Source organism: Melanotaenia boesemani, chromosome 7, assembly GCF_017639745.1.
Source record: "Melanotaenia boesemani isolate fMelBoe1 chromosome 7, fMelBoe1.pri, whole genome shotgun sequence".
NCBI lineage: Eukaryota > Metazoa > Chordata > Actinopteri > Atheriniformes > Melanotaeniidae > Melanotaenia > Melanotaenia boesemani.
In genome coordinates, this window is record NC_055688.1 from 22705784 (window position 1) to 22733774 (window position 27991).

Consider the following 27991-nt stretch of genomic DNA (forward strand, 5'->3'; position numbering starts at 1 on the left):
GTGCCTCTCCCCTCCCTTTTCACTATTTCATGCTCTGTCTTTTTTCACGCTTGTTTCTCTTTCTCAACGAGGCTCTCCTACCCTCCCCAACTCCCTATCTTTCTCTTTTGTCTGGAATTTGTGTGTACATGTGTGTTGCGGGGGGGATCAACATGTGCCTGTGTGCTGTTCAGCATATTAATTTGCAAAGCAGCAGCAGGAGGCAGGCTTGTGCTTGTTGCAGTGTTTGTGTAATCCGTAGGTGTAGATGTCTGTCTTTGATTACTTGTTTTAACGTTATAGTTCCTGCCTACTCTGCAGGTACTCTTGTAGTAATGACTAGGGCGTAAGGTCACTTTGGTGTGTGTTTATGTGCACTTTGAGTGTGGGGGGTGAGGAATGCATGCATGTTTATTATAAACCCCCAACACCCCTCATGCGTCCCCATTGTAAGAGAGCAGTGGAACGATAGAGCCTTTCTGTTTTCTTGTCCTTTTATGGGGCAGAACTGGCTAAGTAGGCTTTCTTTTTTTTTTTTTTTAAGTGCCACTTTGGCACAGACGAGAGGAAAAGTACCCAGAAGAAGCCCCTTTTCAGTTTCAAAGGATTTAATCATCCTACATTCAAAGTTTTGATGACATCTCGGGTCACATTTTTTGGCCATTGCAATGATGAGTAAATTGATGAAATAAAGAGGACAAAGGATTTGTTTTTCTGCAGATCAGTTGTGTCAATATATACATATATATATATATATATATATATATATATATATATATATATATATGTATATATATATATATAGAGAGAGAGAGAGAGAGAGAGAGAGAGAGCTAGACACACACATGTGGTAAATTTTGTTCTCTAACATGCCTGATCATGGGTAGGTGTGTAATTACCAGATGAATGTCTGGACTCATCTCTAAGGTGAAAGCAAACACAAGATGCAGACACATATCTCTGCTTGCCTGCAGATTGTACCTCCGATACAGGTCACTGTTTTGTCTACACAGGTTTTCCAACATGCTCTCATGAACTGATGAGTAAAGTCTTTGATAGCTCAGTTGAAAATGGGCAAAATTACTACAGGGAAAAGGTTTATCATATAATTTGCTGGTTTGAGTGTTAAACTAATATGGTAAGTTTAAAAAAAATATAGTCCTGATATCCCTGTGGAACACAGGAAGCCATAGAGTGTGAGTCATACATAGATAATGACTTGCCTGCCAATGCAGATTCCTCTTTCAACACTGTAGCATGTTTGAGCAAGTAGCTGGACATTTGTCAGGCAACCTGCACATATCTCATTCATGATTCAAAGGTTTTCTCAGAAACAACACATCTTTGTTTCTTCTAAAATAAAAGCTACAAGGCTGGAAATCCCCTTTTCTCTCTGTTAAAAACCAACTGAGAATCCTTTACTTTTACATTTAGTCATTCTTTGAGTTTCAGTTGACTTAATCAAACTCAGAGATGTGTGGGCCTCACTCTTCTCCTACCCACACCTCTCTGAGGATTTAAACTATTCTACTTTAAACAGGAAGCACTACCATTGGCTAGATTCCTGTCACCTTTAACCTCTGCTTCATTCAGAAGGAATCCTAGAGTAGTGTTATGACTAGACTCAAGCAGATGTTGCGTGAGTTGCTAATTTTAACTTAAAGACCTTGTGGAGCCAGAGTGGGCCACACGGTCTAACTCATCCTCCAAAGGCTAATTTAAAACAGACATGTTAGTGATGAAGCAGCTACTTACGATGACATGCTACTATTAATCTGCTGAATTCTAGTGAAGTTATAAATAACTTTTGTTCATTAGTGAACTTTTCCCCTGTTATAATTAAAAATCTGATACACAATATACTAATCTTATATTTTTCTATTCACTTCTTTATTATATGTTTTTATTAATGTATAACTACTTATACCAAAGTTAAGTAGACTTAGTTTATACGGTTGGGATAATCATGAACCTCCAACAAAATGGAAGAAATTAATCCCCACACTACTGAAACGACTCTTCAAGGTAAATCTATTATGTAAACTAATAAGCCACATGTTGATATTATTTAACCGTTAACGTCTCTGGGGAGTACCATAATGTGTTACCCAAACAAAGCTGTGAATGAAAGGTGGGCATGTCGGCAGCATATTTGTTGGATTATGCCAGATTAGAATCAATATTTACAATATATATAGGAGGGGTGTCATCAACACATCTCACTTGTAATATAATCCTATTTTATGTTTGAACAAGTTTTAACCCAGCCTCCAGGCAGAGGATTTACATCATTTTTTCTAACCTTCAGCTGTATTTAATTGAATTAAAATGGCTATGAGATAAATTTTGCCATTAGACATATTTCAATTGATCACACAAGGAAAAGTGCAGATATACCACTGTATATATATTGATTGTCATATCATTAAATCACACAGTAGAAACAACCAAATTTTCTCTCTGTGTCATTTCTAAACATTTAGTTTATTCCCTATGCATCCATAAAATATTATTAAACTATTTTTTGAAAAGAATGAGGAACAAAAACATTTGATAGATTACTGCATTCTGTACTGCAACATATTAAAAAAAGTTAGTTTAAGCAGTTCTGATTGACTGAAAACTGGTAATCAACTACTGGGTAACTTATTTTGACCCTGCAGTTGCACATAGTTGCAGCTCCCCTTGGTGGTTAATTCTTGCTACTGTCGCTTGCTATCACTCCACCGCATGGATTCCATAAAAAACAGGAAATGTTACAGAGCACCAATGGTAAAAGTCAAACTGTGGTTCTTGACTATTTGGTGGTTATCCAATTCCACCGACTAGATTAGTTAATGAGCTGACTGGATTTGATTTCTTCATGCACCATGTAAAAAGCCTGAAATTATGTTTAAGCTAATTGTTTTAAAATGAAAATGTCAGCATGTGGTTAAACACACAGAGTAACAAATGAGAGGGAAAACCTGAGTGAATTAGTCAATAGGAGATTTTTTTGCTGAACAAGTGCATTGCAAATTAAGTCAGTATTTTTTTTACAAAGGGGAAAATCATATAAAGATCTAGGTCAGTTTGAGGCAGCTGTGGTTTAGCAGGTAGAGAGGCTCATCCAGTAATCAGATCAGTCATTTGAACCCTAGATTCTCCTTTAATTAAATTCAATTTAATGGGTAAGTGTATCTAAACTTTTAAATGGTAATGATAAATACATGAAGTGAGATTAAAGTAGAGTCAAAGTACATAAAATCCTAATTACACTGAATGCGCATGTGGGGGTTCAGGGTTGAGAAGGCTTACTGCAAACTGATGCAAAGTTCTTCAAGTGATCTTCCAAGTGATCGTCTTTACCTTGTGTAGGAGTGTTATTGTTCTAATGGAAGTGGTCATTTTCTGGATGACAGTGTCCCCATCAATAGGGGTTTTGGGGGCATCAAAATGGGTATAAAAATTAATTAAAAAATGCCTACATCGTGTATGTATCTGTAGTTGTACATATTTTATAATATTGTTACACCTATATAGTCCTATAGTCCTATAAAAATAACCCTAATTCTATCCATATTTATAGCTCTCTAGTGTTTATATTTATGTTTCTAAGTGCAATAGCATTTGATCAGAACAGGTCTCTGTTTCTTTTGACATTTGGTATCTTATTTTTTTAAGTATTGCTGTATTTTTCTTTATAATATTATTTAAATGAATTCTGCACTAGAATTTCTTTGTTTCTTATTGTTGTTGAAGGTTTAAGTAAATTAAACGTTAATGCTACCGGAAGTGAAGTGAAGAATTACCAGCAAAATTAAAAGCATTCTTAGTACTGAAAAATTAAAACCGAAACGAATGTTGAGTCACAGGATGTTGTTACTTGTTCGGTTCTCAGCACTCGGGTCTTTCCGTAAAGAGAAACGAAATACAAACTCGTTTCACGGCTTTACCAAAGCTCCGTCATTGGCTCTAACCGTCCATCCGCCGGGAAGAGGAGGCGGGGGCGAGTTGTTGAATGACAGCCGAAGCTGTGTTGACAGTTGAGAGCCAACAAACCAACACAGGGACCCACATAGGCCTACCTATATCACACCAACAACGTGCAAATATGTCAGAGGAAAGAGGCGGAGCGGCCAATATTTTTTTTTAACACCGTCCGCGAGATGTTGCGGGCCGACTGCGGACTGCATGCCAGGACGACACGGTGTCGATTCTGTCGAGGCGGAGCGGACGTACCGAACTGGGAGGCAGCGCAAGTAAATAAATCTATGGTGTGAGTGTCCATAGGCAGTTCCTGGAAACGCATGGCCAGATTAAAAGGAAGAATAGGCCGATGAATTCCTGGAAATACAGACCCTCCCGACCAGTAACGAGACATGTAACGTCCGCCGGTTGGGGTTTATTCGCTGAAGTTGAGTTCATACTTCGGCTTCCGGCAGCGTGTAGGAGGCTTTTGTGTCAATAAAACAGTCCGTTTTGCACGTTTGACAGATAGCCAATCAAATTTGTTATTCAAATCGCCGCGCTTATGTCAGTGACCTATATCCCACGCGTGTTCACCAAAAACCCACAGTAACCTCTCCTCCAGACCAGACAGCATGGGGACCAACGGGTTAGACAATCCAGCACTGCCGTCCAGCGAAGAGTCCCGGACGGAGCAGCCGACTGCAGGTCCTCCAATGGAGCCGACAGATGCACCCCAAGAACCAGATAGCAGCAAGGATAGTCCAGAGTGTAAAATCGCGAAGGAGGATAGAGTTGTGCAGCTGATGGAGGGCGGGTGCAAGCTACCCCCTTCACCGGGACCCGAAACCGAGGCTCGGGTTCAGATGGAGACTCACGGCCCCGTAGGCGGATTCGTCCCACCCGAAGGAGGTTGGGGATGGGTCGTAGTTTTTGCTGCAACTTGGTGCAATGGGTCAATCTTCGGGATTCAGAACTCTTTCGGCATCCTGCACATGATGTTGGTGAACGAGCACACAGACTCAGACCGAACGTCTCAGTTCAAAGTGGGTGAGTAGTACCAAACTCTTGAGAGGGCAAACACCAACAGGTGGACAGGGGTGCAGTGAGTCCAGGATGCATGTGTGGCTACTGACACTAAAGCAAAGAACGAAAATGGGGAAAACAGACTAGTAGAAGTTCATGCTGTCATTTAAAATAAACTAAATCTAACACATTACATTACATTATATTATATATATATATATATATATATATAATGGATAAGTGTGTGTGTGTGTATGTGTGTTGCTAAAAGCTACACATGCTGCAGTCTGAAAAAATAGAACATGGGTCAACTTAGAGTTCAATCTGAACCCTAAACTTAGTCTCGAATAACAGATGGCCTCCCATCAATATATTTAAAGTATGCATATTATTTACAACTATTTTTAGGGTCATACCACCCTAGAAACCTGCTACATACTTATAATTACTCTAGTAATTTCTCCATGAGATTTTATAATTTCTTCCCAGAGTTTTTTTTCCCCCATTCAATTTCAAAAGCATCTACCACTTGTTTGAGTCACATGCCTTGGACACATTGTTGGTTTAGTTGAGTAACTGGCACTTAATTGACCAACACTTGCTTGTTATTTGTTCTTTAACATTACTGTAGTGGTATTTTCTTTTTTATCAGTAAGAGTAAAACTAATCAGTTTGGTAGTTTTTTCCCCCTCAGGCTTTGAAACTATGGTAAGCACAATCCATAACATAATTAAATGAGACTTTTGAATAAGCGTTGGTTTAAAAATAATTATATATGTATATATATATATAAAAACTGTTTGTGCACTTGTTTTTCCTTTCATTGGAAAGACTGAGAGAGGAACATTGTGGCAGATATACTATTATAGATCCATGGAACATTACTCCCACATACAGTGGCCTAAAACAAAATCAAGCGTTCCTTCATAAACAGCCATAGTCATATTAAAAACAGTGGTGACCACTGATTCCAGCCTGACCAGTGTAAAACCAGTATGTTCTTACACGCTTTTATTAAAACCCCTGTGGTTGGGCTCATATCACAAGCTTACTCTTATAAAAATCTCTCTTTCTACATTTTTTTTGTCCTCATCTAGTGAATATTTCATGTTTTTACTTTGAAGCAAAGGCAGGGTGAAAAGCAGACATTTATCTCAGCACAGTTACTGATATTATGGTATGTAACGGTAATTGTTTTTCAGGAAAGTTGGCTTAAGCTCAGAAAGCCACGGAGCAAAGACTTTATGAACTTAATTGTGAAAACGCATATGTATTTATTAGCATCACTTCCATTGTACACAAGAATTTATTCCTAAAGACAAAGAGGTTTGAAAAAGATAAAGAATGATAATCTTCTGAAAAAATGAAAATCACATGAGAAGCACAGGCAGTAACACTATTATACTCTGATACCAAGGAGATTTTCATCCACTGTGATTTCTGTGCCAAAAATAGTGTGCTTTCTAACCTGTGGATCATGTTCACATATGGCAACCCTCTCCATTGTGGGTTTACATACTTGACTAAGTGCAAAACATGTTTTTTAATAATTCCACTTGGAGGCATGTCAGAGGACTCGGGCTGTGGAAAACTTCCGGATTTATAGGATGTAAATGTGAAAAATGGAGGAGATTAGTATTTGGTATTTAGTGAGATTCCTGCAGAATATAGAACAGCTCTAGTATCATAGATCAGCTCAGACATTGCATTGTGCCCCTTGATATGTGGATATTGAATTTAGGGTTGTTAATCATGCCAGTAAGTAATTGTAAAAAAACCCAAAAAAACCTCTAAAATTTCCACCTTTCATTTATTTCCTTTTGTCTTCTAAGATAAAGAAGCTGGTGAAGGAGGTGCTGGTGAATCATATAGTACAAGGAGGTGGTACTTTTTCTTAAATTCTTGTCAGTAGACAAGATTAAGGTCAGTATGTGGGAGGAGATTAAAGAGCTCCCTGGAAACAAATAACCCCTTTATTGTTACCGATGTGATGTCAGTAATTGACAGCAAAAAGAAAGAAGAAGAAGAAAAAAAAGAAAGAAAGAAAACATTTCTCTTTTTTATATTGAGAAAACTGGTTTCAGTGAAGTTGTTAAATTACTTTCAGATCTTGTGTTGTAGAAAGTCTGACAGTCATGAACTTGTTTGGTCTGCAAACAGATACAATATAAAGATTTTTACCCTTCAACAGTGGTATTTCGTATTTGTTGCAAGGAATACAAGGCCTTTGCTATCAAGGTATTTCTGTTACATTTCACCTTTTCTGGACTTAATTTTATTTCATCCCAGGATTTAATTCTTAGTAGTACTCACATGTAAAAGGATTAAGCCAGTAGGCTGGGTCCTGACCTTTTCCTCTCAGTAACAAAGGACAACATTCGGAAATAGTTCATAGTTGTAAAAGTTTCTTTTTAACAATGAAGTAAGTAAGAATTCAATCTTACATGTGTGGAATGTTTTAAAATATGAAACTGGTTTGTCACCTATAAAGCAGAAAATGGCTGGATATGGTTAAATCTTTATGAGAGATTACCACCAGGTCTTACTGAGCTCATTTGGACTGAATATTTATTATTAAGCCTTCAGGGATAAACAAGAGATTTAGAAAAATACCTCAGGATGGTCACGGCAGGGAGCAAAACAGTCTTTTTCTTTTGGCTTTTTTACAATAAAGTAATGTAATGTGGACGAGGTGAGTAGGTTGTGAGTCACAGATGGTTTTGTTTTTCTCAAATGATTACAGCACGGCTGGAGTGGACACATACAAAAATGTTGAGAGGTCATTCTTTTGAAATGGGAAAACAAAAAACTGTGCTGCTTTCATAATCAGTGGGGAGTTAGCCCCTTGTGAGGTGACCGAACACGGGTGCGGCGAACATGGGAGAGACGTTCAAAATGCTGCTCACTGTGTCGACTGCAGCAGAAATAGCTAAACAGGGAAAGTGAAGGGGCAGAAAAAAGGGACCGCCAGAGTACAATACATTTTTTATTAATGCCTGAAATTATTTTCATCTATTTGGCATAGATGTGGAACGGAGCAGGCAGATTGTGACGACAAAAAAAACAGAAGACCATGGAAGCACATTGTGTCCTTTTTGTATCTGACTGACTGAAGAATTAAATAAACAGTGTGACTTTAAAACGGTTTACTTGTTTAAAGGGTGTGTAAAATAGAAATATTGCTCCACTGATATATATAAGAAGAGTGGCTTTCTCTCTATCTTGATAGCATTTATTAATCAAGAAAGTTTTATTTAAATGATATACCCATTGGCCTGGATTTAACATACAGGACATCGCTTTTGAAAAGTAGTGATATGGAAGACTGCAACCACCAATAAATGTGCCACATTTTTATACACACATTTAAATTATGCTGTCTAGAATAACATTGTTAATCCAGTCAAGGGTGTTAACAGAAGGGAAAACTAGTCAAAGATTGGGATGTGTTCTAGATATTTTTCAAAATTGCTTCAATCTATGTTCAGAATATCTGCTCATGTGTGTAATAATACCACTGTTAGTCTTTGTGTGGCCTTGCTCTATTTATTTGGCTTGGCCATCAATTGCAGTTGGGTAATAACGTAACCTCAGAAGTCCCTGTGAAATGATTTTGTAGGAAGCAAACAACACTTTTTTGTTATTTCTTTATTTTTTGCATTTAGGCAGATTCAAGCTAGCAATCATTACCTTACAGCAACAGAGGGATTAGTGTCAGTTTTTGAATTCTTGTTAGGGTGAAAACATTTTGAGACACTCAGAACATCACAGTCAGCTTGTTATTATTTAACCGTGTTAATGTCCAGCTGGATTCATTGGATCCGTTAACCCCTCACCATTAACCAAAACACAAATGCACACACACAAAGAAGTATGTTTTGCTAATCTTTGCTACCAAGGGGGATGCTGTCTGCTTTCAAATCAACCACACATTTGAGCTCAAAGACAAAGGCTTAACACAGTCTAATATTTGTGTATAAAGCTGTGTCATGCTTCACATTGAGTGGTAAAGAATTTTAATTAAAATACTCCAGAGTCAATATTATATCAAGGTTGCAAACTGTTTTCTTAGTTGCTGCAAGAATGTTTCCAGTCACTGGTATATCATGCTTTGTGTAAAGTAGATCTGGATTATATTTCTGTTATCTTGGATTTTTCAGCATCTCCAGGGCAGCTAGAAATCTTAGGTTGGCACTGTGGCATTTTTAGCATTCCAGAGGGCAGGGGATTAGGTTCAGGTTGGATCTTAAGTGGCTCCACATGCTCACAAGCAGGTATAAACAGATACGCAGAGAGATTAGACATTTAAATGTTTTTTTTTTTCACTTGTCCATCAGGTTGCCTGAATATGGGCTCATTTTACCACCAATAATTTATTTATTGAGTTGGTTTTCCTAGTTTGACCAGATAGAATCAGTTACCGAACAACCTTTTAGTCATTCCAAACACATGTGTGTAGCATGAGACACAACCTCTGGTCCAGCTTTACTAGTAGTGCGAAAACAAGCTGTTTGCATCCACTGTCATCTTGGAGCGTCCAGTGATCTGTAAACAGCAGCAGGAGTTGCTGTGTGTTCAGTGAGGGGGGATAAGTAAAGAAGTCATGGAGTATTCAAAGATTTCTGCTGTCATAACCGGTTTATGGGCCAAACTGTTTGAAGATACTACACTCTAATCTGTAAAATAGATGGTCCCTCAAATGTCTTGACTAACACTTACAATCCTGCACAGACTCCTTATCCTGACCTATTAACTGTGATTATCAGTTGGCTAAGTATCTGATTCTAAGACATTACAACACCCTTCTGTTTCTTTGTATAAAAATAGTGATGTTTACAATTTCTCTTTTCCTTAGCATTTGACAGGATTATACTTGGGCTTCAAGCTACTTTTTAAACTTTTTGCTGTGTTTTTAACCAATAGATTCTGTATAGCAAAGATTTTTTCTTTGCTTTGGACCCATACAGAGAGTAAAAGTGTCATGACAGTTTAGTGTATTGCCCAGAATGACCTGCTTAGGACAGATAAGCTCGGAAGCTAAGAGAGGATTCAGCTAAATCTCTGCCAGTACACATGCCGTACAGTTGGCAAAGTATATTGTCCAACCCTTTTTAATTTAAAGAAAGACAACCCTGATTCCTAAAAAGTTGGGGCTCTGTAGAATGCAAATAAAAACAGGATGCAAGGAATTGCAAAATTCATTAACCAAGGTTTAGGATTGTCTCCTGGAAATAAGCAAGGTTTTCATTGAACAAGGCTTCTGGGTGGGAGCTTATGTTGCTCTAAAACCTATGAACACTGATGGTGCCTTTCAGGATATGCAAATTGTCATTCCATAGCATAAATGTATCTCTGTGCCATCAGAAATGCAAGCTTTTGAGATGAGAGGTGATTTCAAACTTGGATGGTTTCCTCTCCTTTTTAGCAAAAGTATGCAGTGTCCATGATTTCCAAAAGAAATCTCCAATTTCGATTTTTTGTAATGGCAAACCAATATTTCACTTCATCTCAGTTCATTTTAAGAAAACTTTAGCCAAAGGAAGGATCATGGATCATTTCTGGATCATGTTCATATATGGATTTTTGCCTGCACTTAGGGTTGGGCGATATGAACCAAATCTTATATCTCGATATTTTTTACCTGAATCACGATATACGATATATAACTCGATATTTTTTATTTATTTTTTTTGTCAAGTAACCAAAGAGACAGTTCTAATTTACAGCCTTCAGTGCTAAATATTTTTATAGTGTGCTGTGATTTATGTGACAGAGTCACCCTTATTTTTAATGCAGTGCTTCCTGAGGTCCAGAAAATTGCAGGAATCCAGTGTTACTTTTCAGCTGTGTTCTTTTCTGACAAAGATGCCTCCAGATTCTTTCAATCTTTTGATGATGTTAGTTTCTGCAGATGATTGAATATTCAGTCTTTGCAATTTTACATTGATAGACAATTCAAAAATTGCTCCAGAGTTTTTAGATGGCATTTTCTTCAAACTGATGAATGCCAGCTCATCTTTACTTCTAAGAGACTCTGCCTCTCTAAGGTGCTCTTTTTTTATACCCAACACTGTGACTGAGCTGTTGCCAGTTAATTTAATTAGTTGCAGCGTGTTCTTCCAGCTCTTTCTTTTTAGTACAACTCAATGTTCAAGCCTTTCTATGCCCCTGACATGTTGCTGACAAGTTTTCATTTAATATGCAGTATATTCTTTTTTTTTTTTTTTTTTTTACTGTGATTAATTTTTATAAGATTTGTATAAGGACCCTGCACTATCCTGCCTCTCACCTTCTAATAGCTAGAATAGGCTCCAGCTTGCTCCTGACCCCTGAACTGGAATAAGTGCTATAGAAAATGAATGAATGATTGAATGAAAGATTAGTAAATTATTGAATTCTGTTTTTTTTAAACTTGTTGGAATTGAAGTTGTACCATGTAAGCCAAAGCTGCTCTTTTCTGGTGAAAAAGAGGAAGCCACCAGCTTGCAGCATGTTAACAGTATATCACATAATTGAAGCTACCTCTTCATGTGGTCATTGATACATTATTTAAAAAAGTAAACAGTGCTAAATTAAATGTCTGTAAATATATTGATTTTTTTTTTTTTTTTAACTCTAGCCAGAGAGCAGGGAATGACATGCAGCAATGGGTTCCATGTTCAGGATTTGAACCTGGACCAGCTGCATGGAGAATCTGTAGCCTCTGTGTATATGGGAAGGTTGCTCAACCAGTTGGGCTAAATGCCACCCCATAGCAGCATTCTTTGGTATCTGAAAATACGTCATAAAACAATGTATGTTCCAGCTCCACCACCTGCAAAGGGCATTTCATGTGGCCTCTAGGGAAGTGACTTCCATATCAAGTCTATAGTCCCGTACTGCTTCGTTTCCGTTAATAGTCCAAAAATATGTATGACTATTGTTTTACAATCAGAGCCCAAAACATTTTAGAACACAGTCTGTTTGCATTGTTCTGTCAAATTAATATTTCCTCTTGTGTCTCCATTAGCCACAAACAGTGTTGTTAAAGTATTGTTTTTGCATTTCAGGTTTGAACTTAAAAACAATAATTATATTATTTCTGTTTGAGATACTTTTGGCAAAAATCAAAGGAGTTAAAACAGTAAGCAGCAGCACATGTTTTCTGTAGCAGCTTTTCTTATTCTGGGTAATTCACAGAGCAAACTTAACTTTAGAAAACAAGGGGCCTACAGAGCTGGTCATCTGATATGAATGTGAAAGCGAGCATTTAACCTCATTTTATTTCAAGTCCAGTGCCAGGACTTACACTGCTGCTGATCCCAAAAGAGCATGGCACTCTTTCTGAACTTAATTATTTTTTCCAGGTAGTATGAAGTTATATAAATGCACGTTTCAACATCAAAGATGTTATGTTAGGGATCAGAGAACCTGAGTGGCATAAAAGACTCCCAGCAGCTGAAAGGTTGGCTGAAAGGTTTGGCATGCAGGTTGCTTTGGAAGATACAGCAGTATGTCTACACATTACATAGATCAACCACAGCAAATGAATACCTAATTTATTAATGAAGTATTTTCTATCAAATTTTTACCCCCATATGGAAAAACAACTCTTAAATAATATTTAATGTAGCTGGATCCTAAGGGTTAGCTCATATGAAGAAGAAGAGAGCAGTTCATAGTTAATCTGTTTATAAGTATGGACTGCACAATCCAAAATTAACTTTGATAGATTTCTGAGTAGATACAACACTGTCTGTTTTAAATCCAGTAGGATCTCTGTCACAGTATGCTTGTTTCTTTGGTATACTGATGGGTCCTATAGGGTCTAGCTGTAAGACTTGTTTATCACATAGAGAGAAGCTTGTTAACCACACTACACGCAAAGCACACATGAACACTGACATACATTTCATCTTCAGCTGCTTGAAGTTTTCTGTTTCTTTTAGATTTTTTAGTGTTTAGACCTTATTCCCACTAATGAGAATAGAGTTCAGGAAACTACATGATCCCGTGGTGCATTGAAAGACGCGGCCGCCATACTAGCAGACACGAAGAGTGAAACAGCGACATCCTCACATTGAAGAAAACATAAATAAATAAATGGATGGAGAAATACTTAAGAGCACTGTTCCTTGTGGAGAAAAATTGAACAATCACACAAGAGAACAATATCTATGCAAAATCCTGACATTAGGCGGAATTGGCCCATATGAGCGTGGGGAACGGTCCCAAAAATCTGGTAACTGGTACGGTAAATTCTTATGGCTGTTGTTTTACAATAACACTGACACACATGTTGGTCAGGGCACAAAAAACACAAACTGTTTTATTAAATAAATTGTAAATAGACTGTGCTTATAACACAGTAATACAGTTTTCTCTCCTTCACAAGGAACTACCAAGCTTAGTGGTACTGTGCTGCTTAAAATATAGAGTATTTGGTGCATACAACTCCAACCATCCTCTCAACCCGAGGTGTGCTAGCATCTGGTCCATTCACATCCAAGCTGACAGCGTCCTCCAATGAAAGCAGGTGTTTTGACTTTAGCATACCCTAATCCTGGACTTTGTCTTTAATGTCAAACTCATGGTCTGCCATCACCCACAATAATATAACATTTCTATGTAATACACAAATGTCTAAAGACAACACGGATCACGCTATGGATCTACTGGAAAACATAGCTAACGGTGAAGCTAACAGTGAAGTTGCAGGAAAAAGAAAGAATGCAAACTAAAGTCATCAATCACTCCTTCTTCACATACAATTAATGCTGACTTACTACTGTGAAAATGCCTTGAACAAATAAGCATCCTTGTTGAAATGTTGTCAAATTCGTGCCGCCTGGTAACATCTGAAATGTGGGCACTGAGTTTTTGACCCAGGTTTGACTACACTGTTGGCTATGCTCCATTTGTCTATACTTAGCTTACTTTATACACAGAGCTTTGGTTGGTGTGTTTAACAAGAATGGGACAGAGATAACGAAGCATTGTAACATGGGTCTGTTGTTGTCCTTTGAACATTAAAACTTGTACGTGGTCTTTACTATTTTGGTTCAGTCAGGTTAGTGGGGTGATATTTAAGTAGTGCTTATGGTCAGTGTGAGCTGAAATTGACATTACAATACCTGATGCACCTTGTGCCTTGTCATTGTTTCTTCTGGTCTTAAAAATTCCTAATTTTTGTAACTTGTTGCGTGTTGTGCAGGTGGTGTGATACTACTGTGTTTAAATACTATATTCCCTATATGACTGTTTACTGTCTTTGCACAGAAGCAATCCTTACAAATCATCCACTGCCAGTCTTCAGTTTTTGCACTATTTTATGCAATGGGTATCTGTTCTGAATTTCTAGTAAAGCCCTGGTTAGGCTTCAGTATTTCTAGACTCAGGTGCCAGACTTCTAATATGCACAAAGCACTAGTAACATCACCCTCATCCTTATAAATAAATGCTGGCTGCCAGTCAAGTCACAGGATCCCTTTTCTCACCTATAAATCCCTCAGTTGCCTAGCCCCGCAGTCCCTGTCAGACCTCCTTCACCCAAACACACAGTCTTCTCTCGTTTGCATTCTTATCCATGTCCCTTGCACCAATCTCAGCCATGGATCTTCCTTTTCTCCATTGCATTAATCTTTGTAACTTTGAGGACAGAGATTTCAGTGTGGCAGCTCACACTCTAGATTTCTCTCCCATCTGAGCTCTGCAGTGCCTTGACTCCCCCAAAACCACATCTTCAATAAGGCCTTCAGCCTTGAGTCTGTTTATTTTAACTTTTTTGTTCATTTATTTTTGTTTTTGTAAAGTTTCCTTGGGGTCCTTGAAAGAAGCTTTATTAATCTTTTGAAAAACTTTTTTTTTCTTTCTTTATTTTCCTCTTTTGCCTTTTGTTACAACTACTGTCCTTCTATCCATGCATACCATGCTTTATTCTTAGAGTGGCATGCTTTATGAACCTCATGTAACTGCACCACATGCAATATTATTCAATGTATGTCCACAGGAAGTAAAAAATGAAAGGTACTCCAAGAACATTTCACTGGATATAAAGGACTCAGTACCAAACAGACTTACCTAATTAACTGACATATTTCTTAGCTTTGTGCCAAATCCTGTGACTTTTAAGGATGAAATCTGCCTTAAGATAGTCAACTATGTGATCTTTTAGGACAGAAAGTGTTGTGGATGATATGTTTAATGGTTTATCTGAGAGTTACAGCAAGAAAAACACACACGAGTTGACAGTGTAGATAATGTTCAGTGACCAGTTTGGCTGTATGTTTAGTCAGGGATCAGCTGTTATCCACAAATCAATAAAATGGGTACAAAATGCCTAATTTTAGAAATGAAATTAGAAAATTATAGTGAGATATAAACATTTTGATATATATAAACATTGGGTAGCACTGCAGAAATTCTTGGCCTTAATGATCCAAAACATAAAGTCAAAGTGGTGTGAAATACTTGGCAGAGAACAGTATATGTAGGAGTCCAGACCTCAACTCCAGAGACAATCTGTGGACTGAAGTGATTAGAAAGACTTCCACCTTTAAAGATCTTATTTTCATTGCAGAAGTGAATTGAAATCCCAGTGGAGACACACAAAAATGTTTTCAGTAAATAGTGGTTGAAGTTCATTTAAAAACAAGCAGAAATTCACCCGCTTTATCTGAGAACAAAAAAAAAAGGCCAACTTAGAGTTCCAGCTGATGTACCCGCTGATGTTTGCATGCATCTTGCAGAATGTCACGTTAATGTACAGAGCTGTAGAACTCATGTGTCACTCAAAGTGTTTGTGTGTGTTTGTGTAATGTGTGTCTAAGTACTCAGATGAGCCCATTAACCTGTCTCTCGGGTTTAACTCCCATTCAGTCCTAGGATTATGTGACCACGGCAGACATTAAAACTACCTTTGCTCCCTTAGAGACTCGATCCAAGCATGTGTTTGTTTGCTCTACAGGGTACGCAGTGTCTTTTGGAGCATTTTGGCTTGTTGTGCATTAATGCTGGCCTGAATACTTCACAGCAGGCCAGATTCACTTTTTGATCTGCCTAATCACTGTGAGAAATCTTAGACACGGTGTCTGATCTACATTGTGTAAGTGAAGATACAATAAAGATCAGACTTACATCAGGTCATATTGATAGCAAATAACCTTGATGTGAAAACACACAGAAGGAAGTTTCTGAAGAAACTGGTATAGTGTGTGTCTGCAAACAGAGCATTTGTGTGACAGCAAGATATTTATGTTTGAGACAAGCAATGCCTACAAGACAGTTACAGTGCAAGATTCATCATAAAGCACTGATTTCCCTTTGATTTGTGCTTCTGTTGTGGCACATGTCTAAGCAGCTTGAAAGTGAAAAACATTTGGCCAAACATTTATACACAAATTTAGGAAGGACTTTCTTGACAATAACTGCTATAAAATTAAATCACTTTTGAATTTTTCTTTAGTTTCAAGTTAGAAACCTTGCATATCAGAGTTGTATGACTATTTCTAAAGCTGCTGAGTCATATGAGGGGGTTTATTAACTAAATGTGCTGGCTATATTGTATTCTGGTGATACTTTTTAAGTCAGTTCTACTGAGTATCTTGGCAGAAAATAAATGTTGTGTATATTTTATGTTAATTGACATCACACACAGGCATTTCAAGTTACAAGGACTCTGATCTTTGCTCTGTGTACAAACAGTGTCCTATTTACTTTAGCTGATTGCCAAAACACATGCAGTTTCCACATATTTCTTATGATGGTTCTCTTCTCTCTGCTTTCTTCAGCCTGGGTCGGGGCCCTGGCCATGGGCATGATTTTCTTCTGCTCGCCTGTGGTCAGCATGTTCACTGACCACTTTGGGTGTAGGAAGACGGCTGTGAGTGGGGCGGCATTGGCTTTTATAGGGCTACTCAGTACATCATTTGCAAAGTAAGACACACTCAATAGCCATATCACTGCCTCTAAAATTGTTAGGTACAGTTTTAAGTGTTTATACACTAATTTGCAAAGTCAGCATCTGAATGAAGTATTATACATGCAACATATATTTGAAAACCATGTTAATGCACAACATGGCATACAGGGTGACTGGACAGTTTACCCTGCTACTGAACCTAGATTAGAAAAATAACTGATTGGAAAATGGCCTCATTTCTGTTTCATTATCTTTATAATTATTTCCTGTAGTGAAAGCTATAATGAAGCAACTAGTTAATAAAAAAAAAACATATTTCTTTCCACTTTATTCTCATATTCTGTTTCTTTTCCTTTGCAGCTCCCTGATCCTTCGTTACTTCACATATGGCATATTGTTCGGCTGCGGCTCTTCCTTTGCCTTCCAGCCCACATTGGTCATCCTCGGCCACTACTTCCGCCAGCGCCTTGGCCTGGCCAACGGTGTGGTGACAGCGGGGGCCAGCCTCTTCTCCATGGGCCTACCTGTTTTTCTTGAGAAAGTGGTTAAACCTCTGGGCCTCAGCAGAACCTTCCAAATCCTCAGCATTTTAATGCTGGTCCAGGCCTTGCTGGCATTAACATTCAGACCGTTGCTCCCAGCTGGGGGAGGCATGGGTCCACCAGACATGGGGCTTGAATCCCAAACCCAGGCTACTGCTCAAGGTGGGAACAAGTGGAGCAGGGCCATCGCCAGGGTTAGAAAATACTTCAACCTGCGTGTGTTTCACATCATGACATACCGGGTGTGGGCGTTTGGAGTAGCTACAGCTGTGTTAGGCTACTTTGTGCCATACATCCATCTGGTAAGAACATCTCTTGGTCTTTTTTTTAACCAACATTGTCAAGGAATAGGGTTATTTAATTAGTTTAGAGCTTTCTATGTTGAAACAAAGATCTGTGTTTACTATTCGAGGGTCAGTAGGATAAATGAGCATTGGTTGCAGATGTAACTTGTCTATCATCACAAACCCACAAACCCATAAAGTATGACACAGAAGAAAAGTTAAGTGTGCTTTCTAAACTTTTTTTCCCTGCTACAGCACACATCTGCTGTTTAGATTCATTTGAGAAAGAAATGTGAAACCAATAGGAATATCATTGGTTTATGATGATAGCCATGATATTTGTATTACTTTTTTTTATTAATTCATTCTTAATACATACAAAAATAGGTGAGCAGAAAGAAGAAAGAAATCTTATATAAACTGAAAAATACTGCTCAATTTTTCTTAAATTTCTTTAGTATTAAGCATTAATTTTACCTTCAAATTAGTCAGAGGTTGCATGTCTTTTATGTTGTTTAAAGAAACACAACACCACCTAACATCTGGCTTTTGGGTGCGATGAGAAAGTGTTTAATAGGCATCCAGTGCCACATTAAATGACTGCAGATGTTGTGGGTATTTATCGACTTGGCATTGCACAGATGAGAACACAACACCCAGGTGCACATGCAAATGTCTATGAGGGTGCCATGGCTGAGGCTACAAGAGTTTGCACAGCTCACATTTTTTACAGAAACTCAGATTTACCGCCCATAACAGCTCCTACGGTAGTTAAAAAAAAAACAAAAGAAGATTGATCAATTTATTCTGTTAAGTCCTGGTGTGTGGGGCTGACATCTGGTGTCTAATTAGATTAGAAAGTTTTAAATCAGCTTGTTTTAGTGGGTGTACCTGTGTTTAAACAGCATTTATGTTCTATTACCCTGCTGGGGCTCAGCTTACCATCTGCCTGACATGCCCCTCTAGCCGCTGGCAATGAAAGAAAGTATTTGTGAACCTTTGTTTTTCCATTAGAGTATTTCAAAGAACTGATAGCAAATTAAAACAAAAAGAAGAAGAAACATCATTTGCATTATCTTTTAGTAAAAAGGGCTTACTTTTCTGTGGAATTTGATGTAATGTCATGATGAAAGAGGATTTGAAATCAATGTGAATCAGCATGGTAATGATTCAAAATTCAATTGGGAATAATCTGAACTTTGATGTGAGATAGCGAGAAAGGGATGGATGAACATGAAGGGTAAAGCTGTAACATTGAGCTGTGAAGTTGATCTCCCTCTATCCAGATGTCGGACGTTCCACCTCCGGCCTCCCTCTGTCAGGCCTGTTGTTTCAGGCCCAAGCCCAGATCTAAACACAGCCCCGGTCTTTGTATTGGATCAGCCACCTCAGGAAACCTCTCCTGTATGGCCTCTCTGTATTCCTAAACATGCCTATCCTATGGCCATTGATGAATGTAGAGCTCTTCAAAGCAGAGCAAATATTTCACAAGGACCAGGAGACTCAGGAAAGACTTCAGAGGGTGGTTTCATGTTTTGGATTTTAATTATGGGTCATGGCTGAGGGGAGCTGGAGAGTCTGATGTATATGCGTTGGGTCTTCCTGTCCTGCTGTTCCAAAAGTATGTTGATGAAGACATTTTGTTATTGTCCAACCTCGATTTGGGGTCACGTATGAACTATTCCTCTCTTCCACCAAAAAAGGTATAATTGACTACTTTGAAGTGGTGAACAAAACAAAGAAAGAAAAAAGAAGTTAATTATGTGGCTGTCATTTTCGTATTACTCATCTTTACAAAAAAATAAAAAACAAAAAACTAATTAGGTCTGTTTTTCTGTTTCTTAGATCAACTTTGTAAAAGAGCAGTTCAAGGAGACTGACAAAGAATGGGTGCTCCTGGTCTGCATCGGAGCTTCATCTGGTGTGGGACGCCTTGCTTTTGGCAAGATCGGAGACCACATTCCTGGTCTACGGAAAATCTACATGCAGGTGAGAGAATGTCTGGCACAAAAGGTGTTGACTGTTTTTCCTTGTGTTTCATAGTGTTTTTTATATTAACGTAAAAATCCACTGTGTGAAGAGTTATTTTTTTGTCATTTGGATGAAATTATTAATATTATTTTTGATCAAAGGAATTTATTTTTTATTAATGACTGTTGTTAAACAACTTGGTCGCTGGCTTTCCAAAGACTTAAGCTGTTTTCACACATGTTGCATCCTGAAATGTTCTAGAGATGGTCTGGAGTAGTTACATGTGAGGATGCAAACATCCACAGCATTCACTCCAGACTTCCCAGTAATACTCATCACCCAGTGCTCTGGTGGAAGGATCAGCTGATCAGAAAATATGTAAACATAGCAGCTCATTTTCTGGGACATTTACTGGGTGTGTGTGCTGGTAAGAGCTGCTTCCTCTTGGTCTTTCCTACTGACCTGTATCTTGATTTCAACTTTAGTAGTAACGTGCGGATACGTTGTATTTATTTCAGCTCAAAAATCAATCAAGGGCGCTCACATCCAGCCCTTTTGACATTCTGTAAGCAAAACACAGCAACTTACACAGAGTACTTTTTCATTACTCCTCCTGTGATTTCTAGAGTGACGCTCCCATGCACCCCCCTGGTTTCATGCTGTTAGAGTTTGTTTCCTGCTGGGAAGTGCGTGTACATACAGGAACTGTGCAAAAAGTCCAGTTAAAAAATATCCTGAGCTGTTGTTTCTGTGTGAAAACGGCTTTACTACTTCAGGTTACAAGCAGCGTTACTCTTGCCTAAGAATGACATGGTGGGATAATGGCAGGGATGGTTCACTTCTGAGAAAGCAGAAGGGGGTAAAGCCCAGCTGAGAGATTCAAACAGGGTTTATTGTTTCTCCCTGGTGTGTACATATAACACACAAATATGTTGTCTACACAAGCCAGAATAATCATAACCACTTGCTAGCCTGACAACAACGACTTTTGTTTGAATAATGCAATGGCATATAAATATATGCAGTAAACACAATAACAAACTTCTATTTTTTTAAGAATGTGAGAATTTACATTAAAAACACATTAAAAATACATGTTTTAGCTTCGATCAGAGTTGTTGTCCTTGCTTTACCTGGTTGGCTGTTGATTGTGACTATTATCATACAGTTTTTTGTTCAGTCAAAATGTATTTGCAGTGTATAAAACACTAGTATTTTTTGATGGAAAGTCTTACTCTTCCTGTCACCTGCAGCTGAAGACTCTGGAGGTTTTTTTTTGCACAGCACCATGGCTTTGAAGGATTTTACAGTAACACCTATCAGCTGACTTTATACTTTTTATCTTAATTTTATTCTACATGTAACTTTTACATCATGGGTCAATGAAGTTGTTGCACCAGTTTCCTGCCAACTGAGGCTAATGTGGCTTTTAAGTTAGCCTTGTACAAATGCTACATATTATGTATTTAATTGAAATTTAATGTTCATATTTTGTTTGGAAACATCTAATAACAGGTCATATACACCTGGCTCACTGTGCTTAGTGCTTCTGTTACAGCTAAAGAAATTAAACACAGGAAGTGGCTAAACTCCAAATTGTCTATAAGATTCTTCTGGAATAGAGAGGATTGAGTCAGGGAAAGCTTATTAAGGGGGTTCTTTCTGTCTCTTACAGGTGGTGTCCTTCATAGCTCTGGGTCTGATGTCCATGATGATTCCTCAGTGTTCTGTGTTCAATGGGCTGGTGGTCGTGTGTGTGTTCCTGGGGCTTTGTGATGGATGCTTTCTTACCATAATGGCTCCCATAGCTTTTGAGCTGGTTGGGCCCATGCAGGCCTCACAGGCCATAGGTTACCTTCTAGGCCTCATGTCTCTCCCGATGACAGCAGGTCCTCCCATTGCTGGTGAGAAGCATTTTATACAAAGATCAATTAATCAATCTGTCTGTCTGTTTGTCTTATGTTATATATTCAGACTGTATGATTATCTCAAGAAAGCTGTAAAACCTTATTGAAGTTCCTCTTTGTCTAATTAAAATCACTGGAAGTATTCACGAGGGCTTCATCTGGTTGGCGCATGTCACAGTAAGACTAGGCCATGAGGTCAAGAAAACTGTATGCAGAGCCATGAGACAGTAATGTACCTAGTCACAGATCTTGAACTGAATATAACATTTCTGAATAATTTAAAGCCATCATTGTTTGTTTGGAAGTTTGGAACCACCAACAAAACCAGACACTTCTTACTTTAAGTGATAACAGTGTGTGAATGTAGTTCCACATTGGATCAAACTTCACGGAAATTAGATTTTAAACCTGAAGAAGTCAGCATTACATATTTATTGGAAAAGATAGTTAGCAGTCTCCCCCAGGTAGCTATTGCTACGTATGTAGCTTACCATCACCAAGTATGAATGTAGGGTGAATGAATAATGGATTTATTTGGGGTGCCTTGAACAGTGCTAAATAAATCTAATCCAAATATTATTCATAATTATTATTAAAATTTTCTCTAGGACTCATCCTGCTACCACTCAACAAGTAGCAGCTGTCTTTTGAAGTGAAACACTTTGGGCTGCTCTGAGCTAGTTGTTTCCTCCTGCTTTTAGGAGGAAACAACTAGCTGCCCATACATGAAGCTCAGCTCATTGTCCTCTGGAATTTTCTTCTGACCTTGTATAGTTAAGGCTCAAAAACTGTGCTTTTATAAAACATTTGCAAAGCCAATTTCCTAAGTACTTCAAATCCCTAAATGCATACCAGTGTTTTATCACTAGTATTCCTCTTTTTCACTGCCTTTGTTGGTGCTTTGCCTGTGTTTGTATGTTACACTCACCATTTGTCATTCCATCTGTGGACATGTGCGTTTATGTCACAGGTAAATGCATTGATCTTTTTGTATATTTCCTTTTAAAAATGTGAATTTCCTCCTTTGCTCCACTGCACAGGTCTGCTACATGATTACTTTGGCAACTACACAGTGGCATTCTCCCTAGCAGGGGTGCCCCCCATGATTGGGGGCGTGGTGCTGTTCTTTGTGCCCCTGTTACACCACAGGCTCCAACAAGGCCAGGCATCAGCAGAAGAGACGTCCACAACTGCCCACATGTTGCCCACCCCACCAGCAGCTGGGGAACCCAAGAGCTGCTCCAATGGAGACATCCTGCCTGGCTACACTGATGTAGAGACACACATCTGAGTCGCATCTTACAAAGGTTGCACACATGCCTGAATATAGTAACTCATATAAATCAAAATGAATTATTTAATTGCACTTGCATTGTCCTCTTTTTATATATTTAATTTGTCTTTGCTTTTTGCTTTTTTTTTTCAGGGATTCAGCCCACCAGCACTTTTCTTCTTTTTAGATTGCCTGCCTCTCAAACAGAAAGTCTGAGCTACAGACTTTCTGGTGGCTTAACTTTAACCTCTCACCCTGCCAAATCCCTGCTGGCTGTTTGCTTCTTTTCATGCAAAATAAAGGTGAGAAGGGCGCTCTGGCTGAAAGCCACACTGAGAACAAAACGAAGGTGCATCAACGTTGGATGTGGGAGGAGAATAAGCACAACACGGTCTCTACCAAAATAGTTTTATTGGTCGGGACCCTGTGGTAACACATTCCTCCAAGAGGAGAGAAATAAAGACTGCAAAGTGACAATGTCTGTTTTCACAGCATTTATCTAATTACTATAGCTTCACATCTGTAAAAGGTTATGTTTTGTTTTTAGGTTCAAAATGAACACATTGTCTAGATAAAGAGGCTTATAAAGTAAGAACTAGTGAAGGGATACATTTAAAATTTCTTTCTATAGTACTTCATAAATCTAATTTTTTTTACAGGATTCATTGTATTTTGTGCAGTTTGAATACAGTCTTGTGTTGATTTATATGCAGGTCTTTTGCACTTAACTTTACTGCCTGTGCTTCTGACTGAAACAGTTACAAGAGACAGATATATATGTTTTGTAAATGTTGCAGCAGGTAACAGGCTATTCTTCTTATAGATGAGCCATCACATAGTCACCTCAGCTCATCTGCTTGCAAGTTTTAGTCCCTGGCTGTAAATGTAGCCAGGTTCATAAACTTCAACAGAATGGCTTTTTCCCTTTGCCAGTCTGCCTGTGACTGGCATCTGTTGATTTCACAGATATGCAATGAAACCCTGTGAGTTACATAATAGAAGTTTAAGTGTCTAGTGACTTTGTGGTATTCAGCAGGTAAAGTTATGCAGTTGGAGTTTAAAAAAATGCTTCTGCTGCTTAAAAGTTCTTTGAAAATCTTCTCATGGGTCTGTAGAGTCTTATTGTCTGTTACTGCAGAACTCTACAGTTTTTATTGGCCTTTTAATGAAGTTGCAAGGTGGGAGACTAATCTGAAATAACTGTGTTTGTAAGTTTTAAAAATAATTGATAGTAGTTTTGTATTGTGAGAACACTACAGGTGTTTGAGTGGGAAGGGTTGGAATCATGCAGTTTTTGTCGAAACTTGATAGTTGACTTCTCTGACTCTGAGGTGGCTACCCAACTGGATTAGAGAATCATCAAAATAGCCAGTCTTATAGGATATTTTCTGTATGCAGTTGTTAGTGCAGAACTAGAGAAGGGATGACAGGGTAATGGGTGTTTAAAGCTCACCGATGCATAGCAGAGAATTCTGACCCTTGTTAATCAGTCCCACAGAGGAGCTGCTATTTTATATCTTACTGTAAACCATACGTCTAGCCGTTATACAAAGATCTTGCAAGGCATTGCAGATTATTCCATTTGGGCCTGATGACCCCTTACCACTATTAAAAATATCTGCAATGAGCTTGTGCGCTGTACCATGGAGTATTTGAAGAAGGTAGGTTTCTTTATATGATGACTGTTTCTCACCATGTGACTGGCTGTTTCTGTCTGTGTTTGCCTCAGGAGGTGATGCCAGCAGGATTTAGTGAAGCAGAGGCAATGTGATTCTTTGGTCAGTGGTTTTCTGGGAAATCTTTGTTTCCTGAAATTCATAAGGATGTTACTTTGGCATGAAAAACCTTCCTAAATGTTTTCCCACATACACCCCTACATGGTCAGATTCTCTGATCCATGGAGGCTGGTTTGGCGGTATGAGGCATGTGGTTATAATGTTGTGGCTGATTATTGTTTGCACCTGGTTGATTAGAGGGAACTACTGAGATTAAAACAGCCAAATAACTCAAGGGCTTATCATGCCACTTCTCAGATAATCCAGTTAATTTGCTGGTTTAGTTTAGTCTGACATTAGGGCACCACACACTGTTTATACAGTAATAAAACAAAACATCACATCACCGTTGAGATTTGAGATTTTACCTCAATAGGGCAGTTTTTTGCACTTCTCCTGAAGAGTAGACTTAATGAACATATATGAAGCAGAACTGCAGCAATTTGCCATATGAGTTACAGAACTGTGTGGTTAAAAACCGGGACAAGGATATGCTCTGGTGTTAAGATGGTGTTCCTCTTCTGTCCTCTTATGCAGTCTGATTTTGTGTTAACAATACATCACAGCCTAAAACCTACACAGTCCTCACTGCTGTGTGTGGTTCTTCGAGGGCATTGTTATACAAACACAGACACACAGTTCTGAATAAGAAACACACCTATACCTCAATAATTCAAAAATCCTCAGCAGTCCAGTTAAACATATGGACATTCTCTATAAACGCATCGTGTTCCGTGTGAACCACAGGTCCAAAGGCCTCTTGTCAGTCAGACTTGCTTCCTCCAAAACCTTTATGTCTTTTTAGAGACCAAAAACTAGAAAAATATCAAACTTCCTTATATGCGAACATTTGGTGCATCATCAGTTGTTCTCTTCCGCCTTAATTTCCACATCTCCACTTTACCTTTTCCAGTATACTGACAAATGATCAATACTCTGCCTTCATAGCGTAATTCTTTTTTCCATATACTGTATACAGCACTAGTCAAAGATTTGGACACATCTACTCATTCAAAATGAATGGGTAGATGTGTCTGTGTAACAGAAAAAAGTCCTTAACTAAAGTCATTAGAGACACAAGCGTATAAACAGATAATCCACCCATGATATGTGCATGTTTGAAAACAAAAACAAAAAAGTTTTGTTAGGTGTAACCAGCTGTGCAACAGTTAATGGCACTATTTGCAGCTGCTGTTTGCACATGTAAAGTAGATGGTTAATCAGCTGTATAAGCTAATAGTTTAGCTTCAGATTATTGACTCTAAGTCTAAAAGTCTTCTGTTTAAGTGAATAAGCATTCTTCTCCGCAGCAGTACTACTCGATGCTCTCCCAAGCCTGCAGAACTGCAGAAGTTACTTGAAATTCTGTTACAAAAAAAGTATCATTTTAACTACCATCAAACTAGAGACATATGTCACAAAAAGGTCACAATCTGGGCCTAAAAGTCTGGTAGCCATGTTGAAGGATCTCTGTGTTTAACACCATCTGCAGAAGCCTGCTTGCACAAAATGTATCCGTCTTACCAAGATTTTATAGAGTTGAGTAGATTATGTGATTTCTGTGACTGTGAACATTCATATTTCTACCCACCTTTTAGTCAGCAGCTTACATCACTGTTGTTTTCTAAAACACGTCTTTGAAAAGGACATTTGAGTTACAGCAGTAGCCACAGTTTCAAAACAAATCTGCCTTACATTAATTCACAGTTTAGCAGGTAATTCAAAGTCTGCACACCAGACCAGACTTTGTTTCTAGATTTGAAACACAGTTTATTTTCATCCAGTTTCTGGTTAGAACCAGCTGGGTGCTCCTTTTTTTTTTATTAAATACAGTAAATTCATACAGACATATTTTGATGTAATTTACAACGGTTATTAATTAACCATAAATCATTTTAGTGTCATCCTTTTATTTGTCTGTGTTGTTACTTATACTACTGTCAAAAGAACGGTTGTGTGTCAGATTATGTGTTAAAATTTGTGATAATATATTAAGGTGAATGAGCTGAATTGGTGAAGAGTTGCAGAGTGCATGTGGGTGGCCCCGTGACATCTGCTGAACTAGTTTTGGGCTTTTCCTGTGACTGCTTACTGAACTCTCATCATGTCAGACTGGATGATAAATGTGTACTTGTTCTCACAGTTTTGCATTTCTCTCTTGTAGCACACAAAGCTATTGCCTGCACTTCAGGAAGAGCTTAATCTCTAGTAGGGTCCCTTGTATGTTACCTATATGTGCTGCTAACATTACTACTTGTTTTATTATTTAGTATTTTTAAAGGTTTGTTCTTATATTTGCAAAGTTTTTGAGCTGTTGCAAAACTTCAAGCTTTTACCCTTGTGAAAACTTTGTATGTCCCTTCTGTATATGTAACACAAGTTTGCCTCAGAGGCATATTGAGGTATTTCTCGTGCTGTCTGACATGACAAGGTAAAACATGCAAAAGGCACAAATCTAAGTTAGGGTATTATTGGGACTGCAACTTTTTAAAAAATGATTGTGTTACTCTGTTTTCATCATCCAGAAGACATTACCCGGCCTTTAAGTCTCATCGAATTAGACTCTTCTATTGTAAAAGCCCCCTGACTTGGAATTAATCCAAACTGTAATTGTAATCCTGAACCTTGTTCTGCTGTGCAGAGTGACATTCCAGTGCTCCTCTGACCTCATCCTGCTTACTGTTTAACTGGTGTGCTTTACCTGCATCTGAAACCACACAAATGACACATGAAACACCATAGATAGCTAAAGGTCTGATCATTAGAAAGATGAGACACAATTTGCAACAAACACCTCATAGACTGCCAGTCATCCAGCAAGAATATACTGTAAATGCTGTGCCAGGTAAAGTAATAATTTCTCATTTTTGTGAAGGACCTTTGTACTTCTTTTGGTTACACCTGGTTGATGGACCTTTTTTATGTTCTGGAAAATCTGTTTTATCTATATTTTCATTGTCTTGATTGTAGGTTATTTCATCTAATGTCTTGTTGGTCATATATTCCCATTCATGTCTCTGCAGAAATGTTCAGTCCAGGCCTTCCTACAGCCTTACATGATGAAATATGCATAATATTCCACTGCAGAGTTCTCCTTTTCTTACCTCCTGTTGGTTGCTGCAATTTGACCTTTATTGCCTCTAGACACTTCTCAAAGCTGCAAGCTTCTGTCCCTCACAAGCTCTATCTTTAAAAACATATAAATACATATTTTAGTTATAATCAGTTTACAAAATGATCTAACATGGCCAGTGACATCGTAGGAAATTAAGTTGTGCTGCTAGGAAATGTGTCATTTTGTGTTTTTGTTGTAATTTTGAATCTGTATCAAAAGAATAACATTTTTTTCTATTAAACCAACAATAAATGACGACTAATGCCCTTGCC

General features: G+C 38.2%; 1 protein-coding gene across 1 annotated transcript; it reads left to right on the plus strand.

Annotated features, from left to right (window-relative positions):
- The first annotated feature begins 3926 nt into the window (after positions 1–3926).
- slc16a2 (solute carrier family 16 member 2) lies at positions 3927–27981 on the plus strand. Its single transcript, XM_041990835.1, has 7 exons — positions 3927–4977; positions 16722–16866; positions 17213–17696; positions 19524–19667; positions 21325–21553; positions 22597–22863; positions 22983–27981. Exons 1-6 carry the CDS (start codon positions 4563–4565, stop codon positions 22845–22847), a joined length of 1668 nt encoding a protein of 555 aa, XP_041846769.1. The 5' UTR covers positions 3927–4562; the 3' UTR covers positions 22848–22863; positions 22983–27981.
- The last annotated feature ends 10 nt before the right edge of the window (positions 27982–27991 follow it).

Coding starts and splice junctions, on each gene's coding strand:
- slc16a2 (XM_041990835.1), top strand. CDS start 4,563: ATGGGGACCAACGGGTTAGACAATCCAGCACTGCCGTCCAGCGAAGAG. Junction 16,867..17,212: donor CTCAGTACATCATTTGCAAA/GTAAGACACACT, acceptor TTTCCTTTGCAG/CTCCCTGATCCTTCGTTACT. Junction 19,668..21,324: donor TACGGAAAATCTACATGCAG/GTGAGAGAATGT, acceptor TGTCTCTTACAG/GTGGTGTCCTTCATAGCTCT.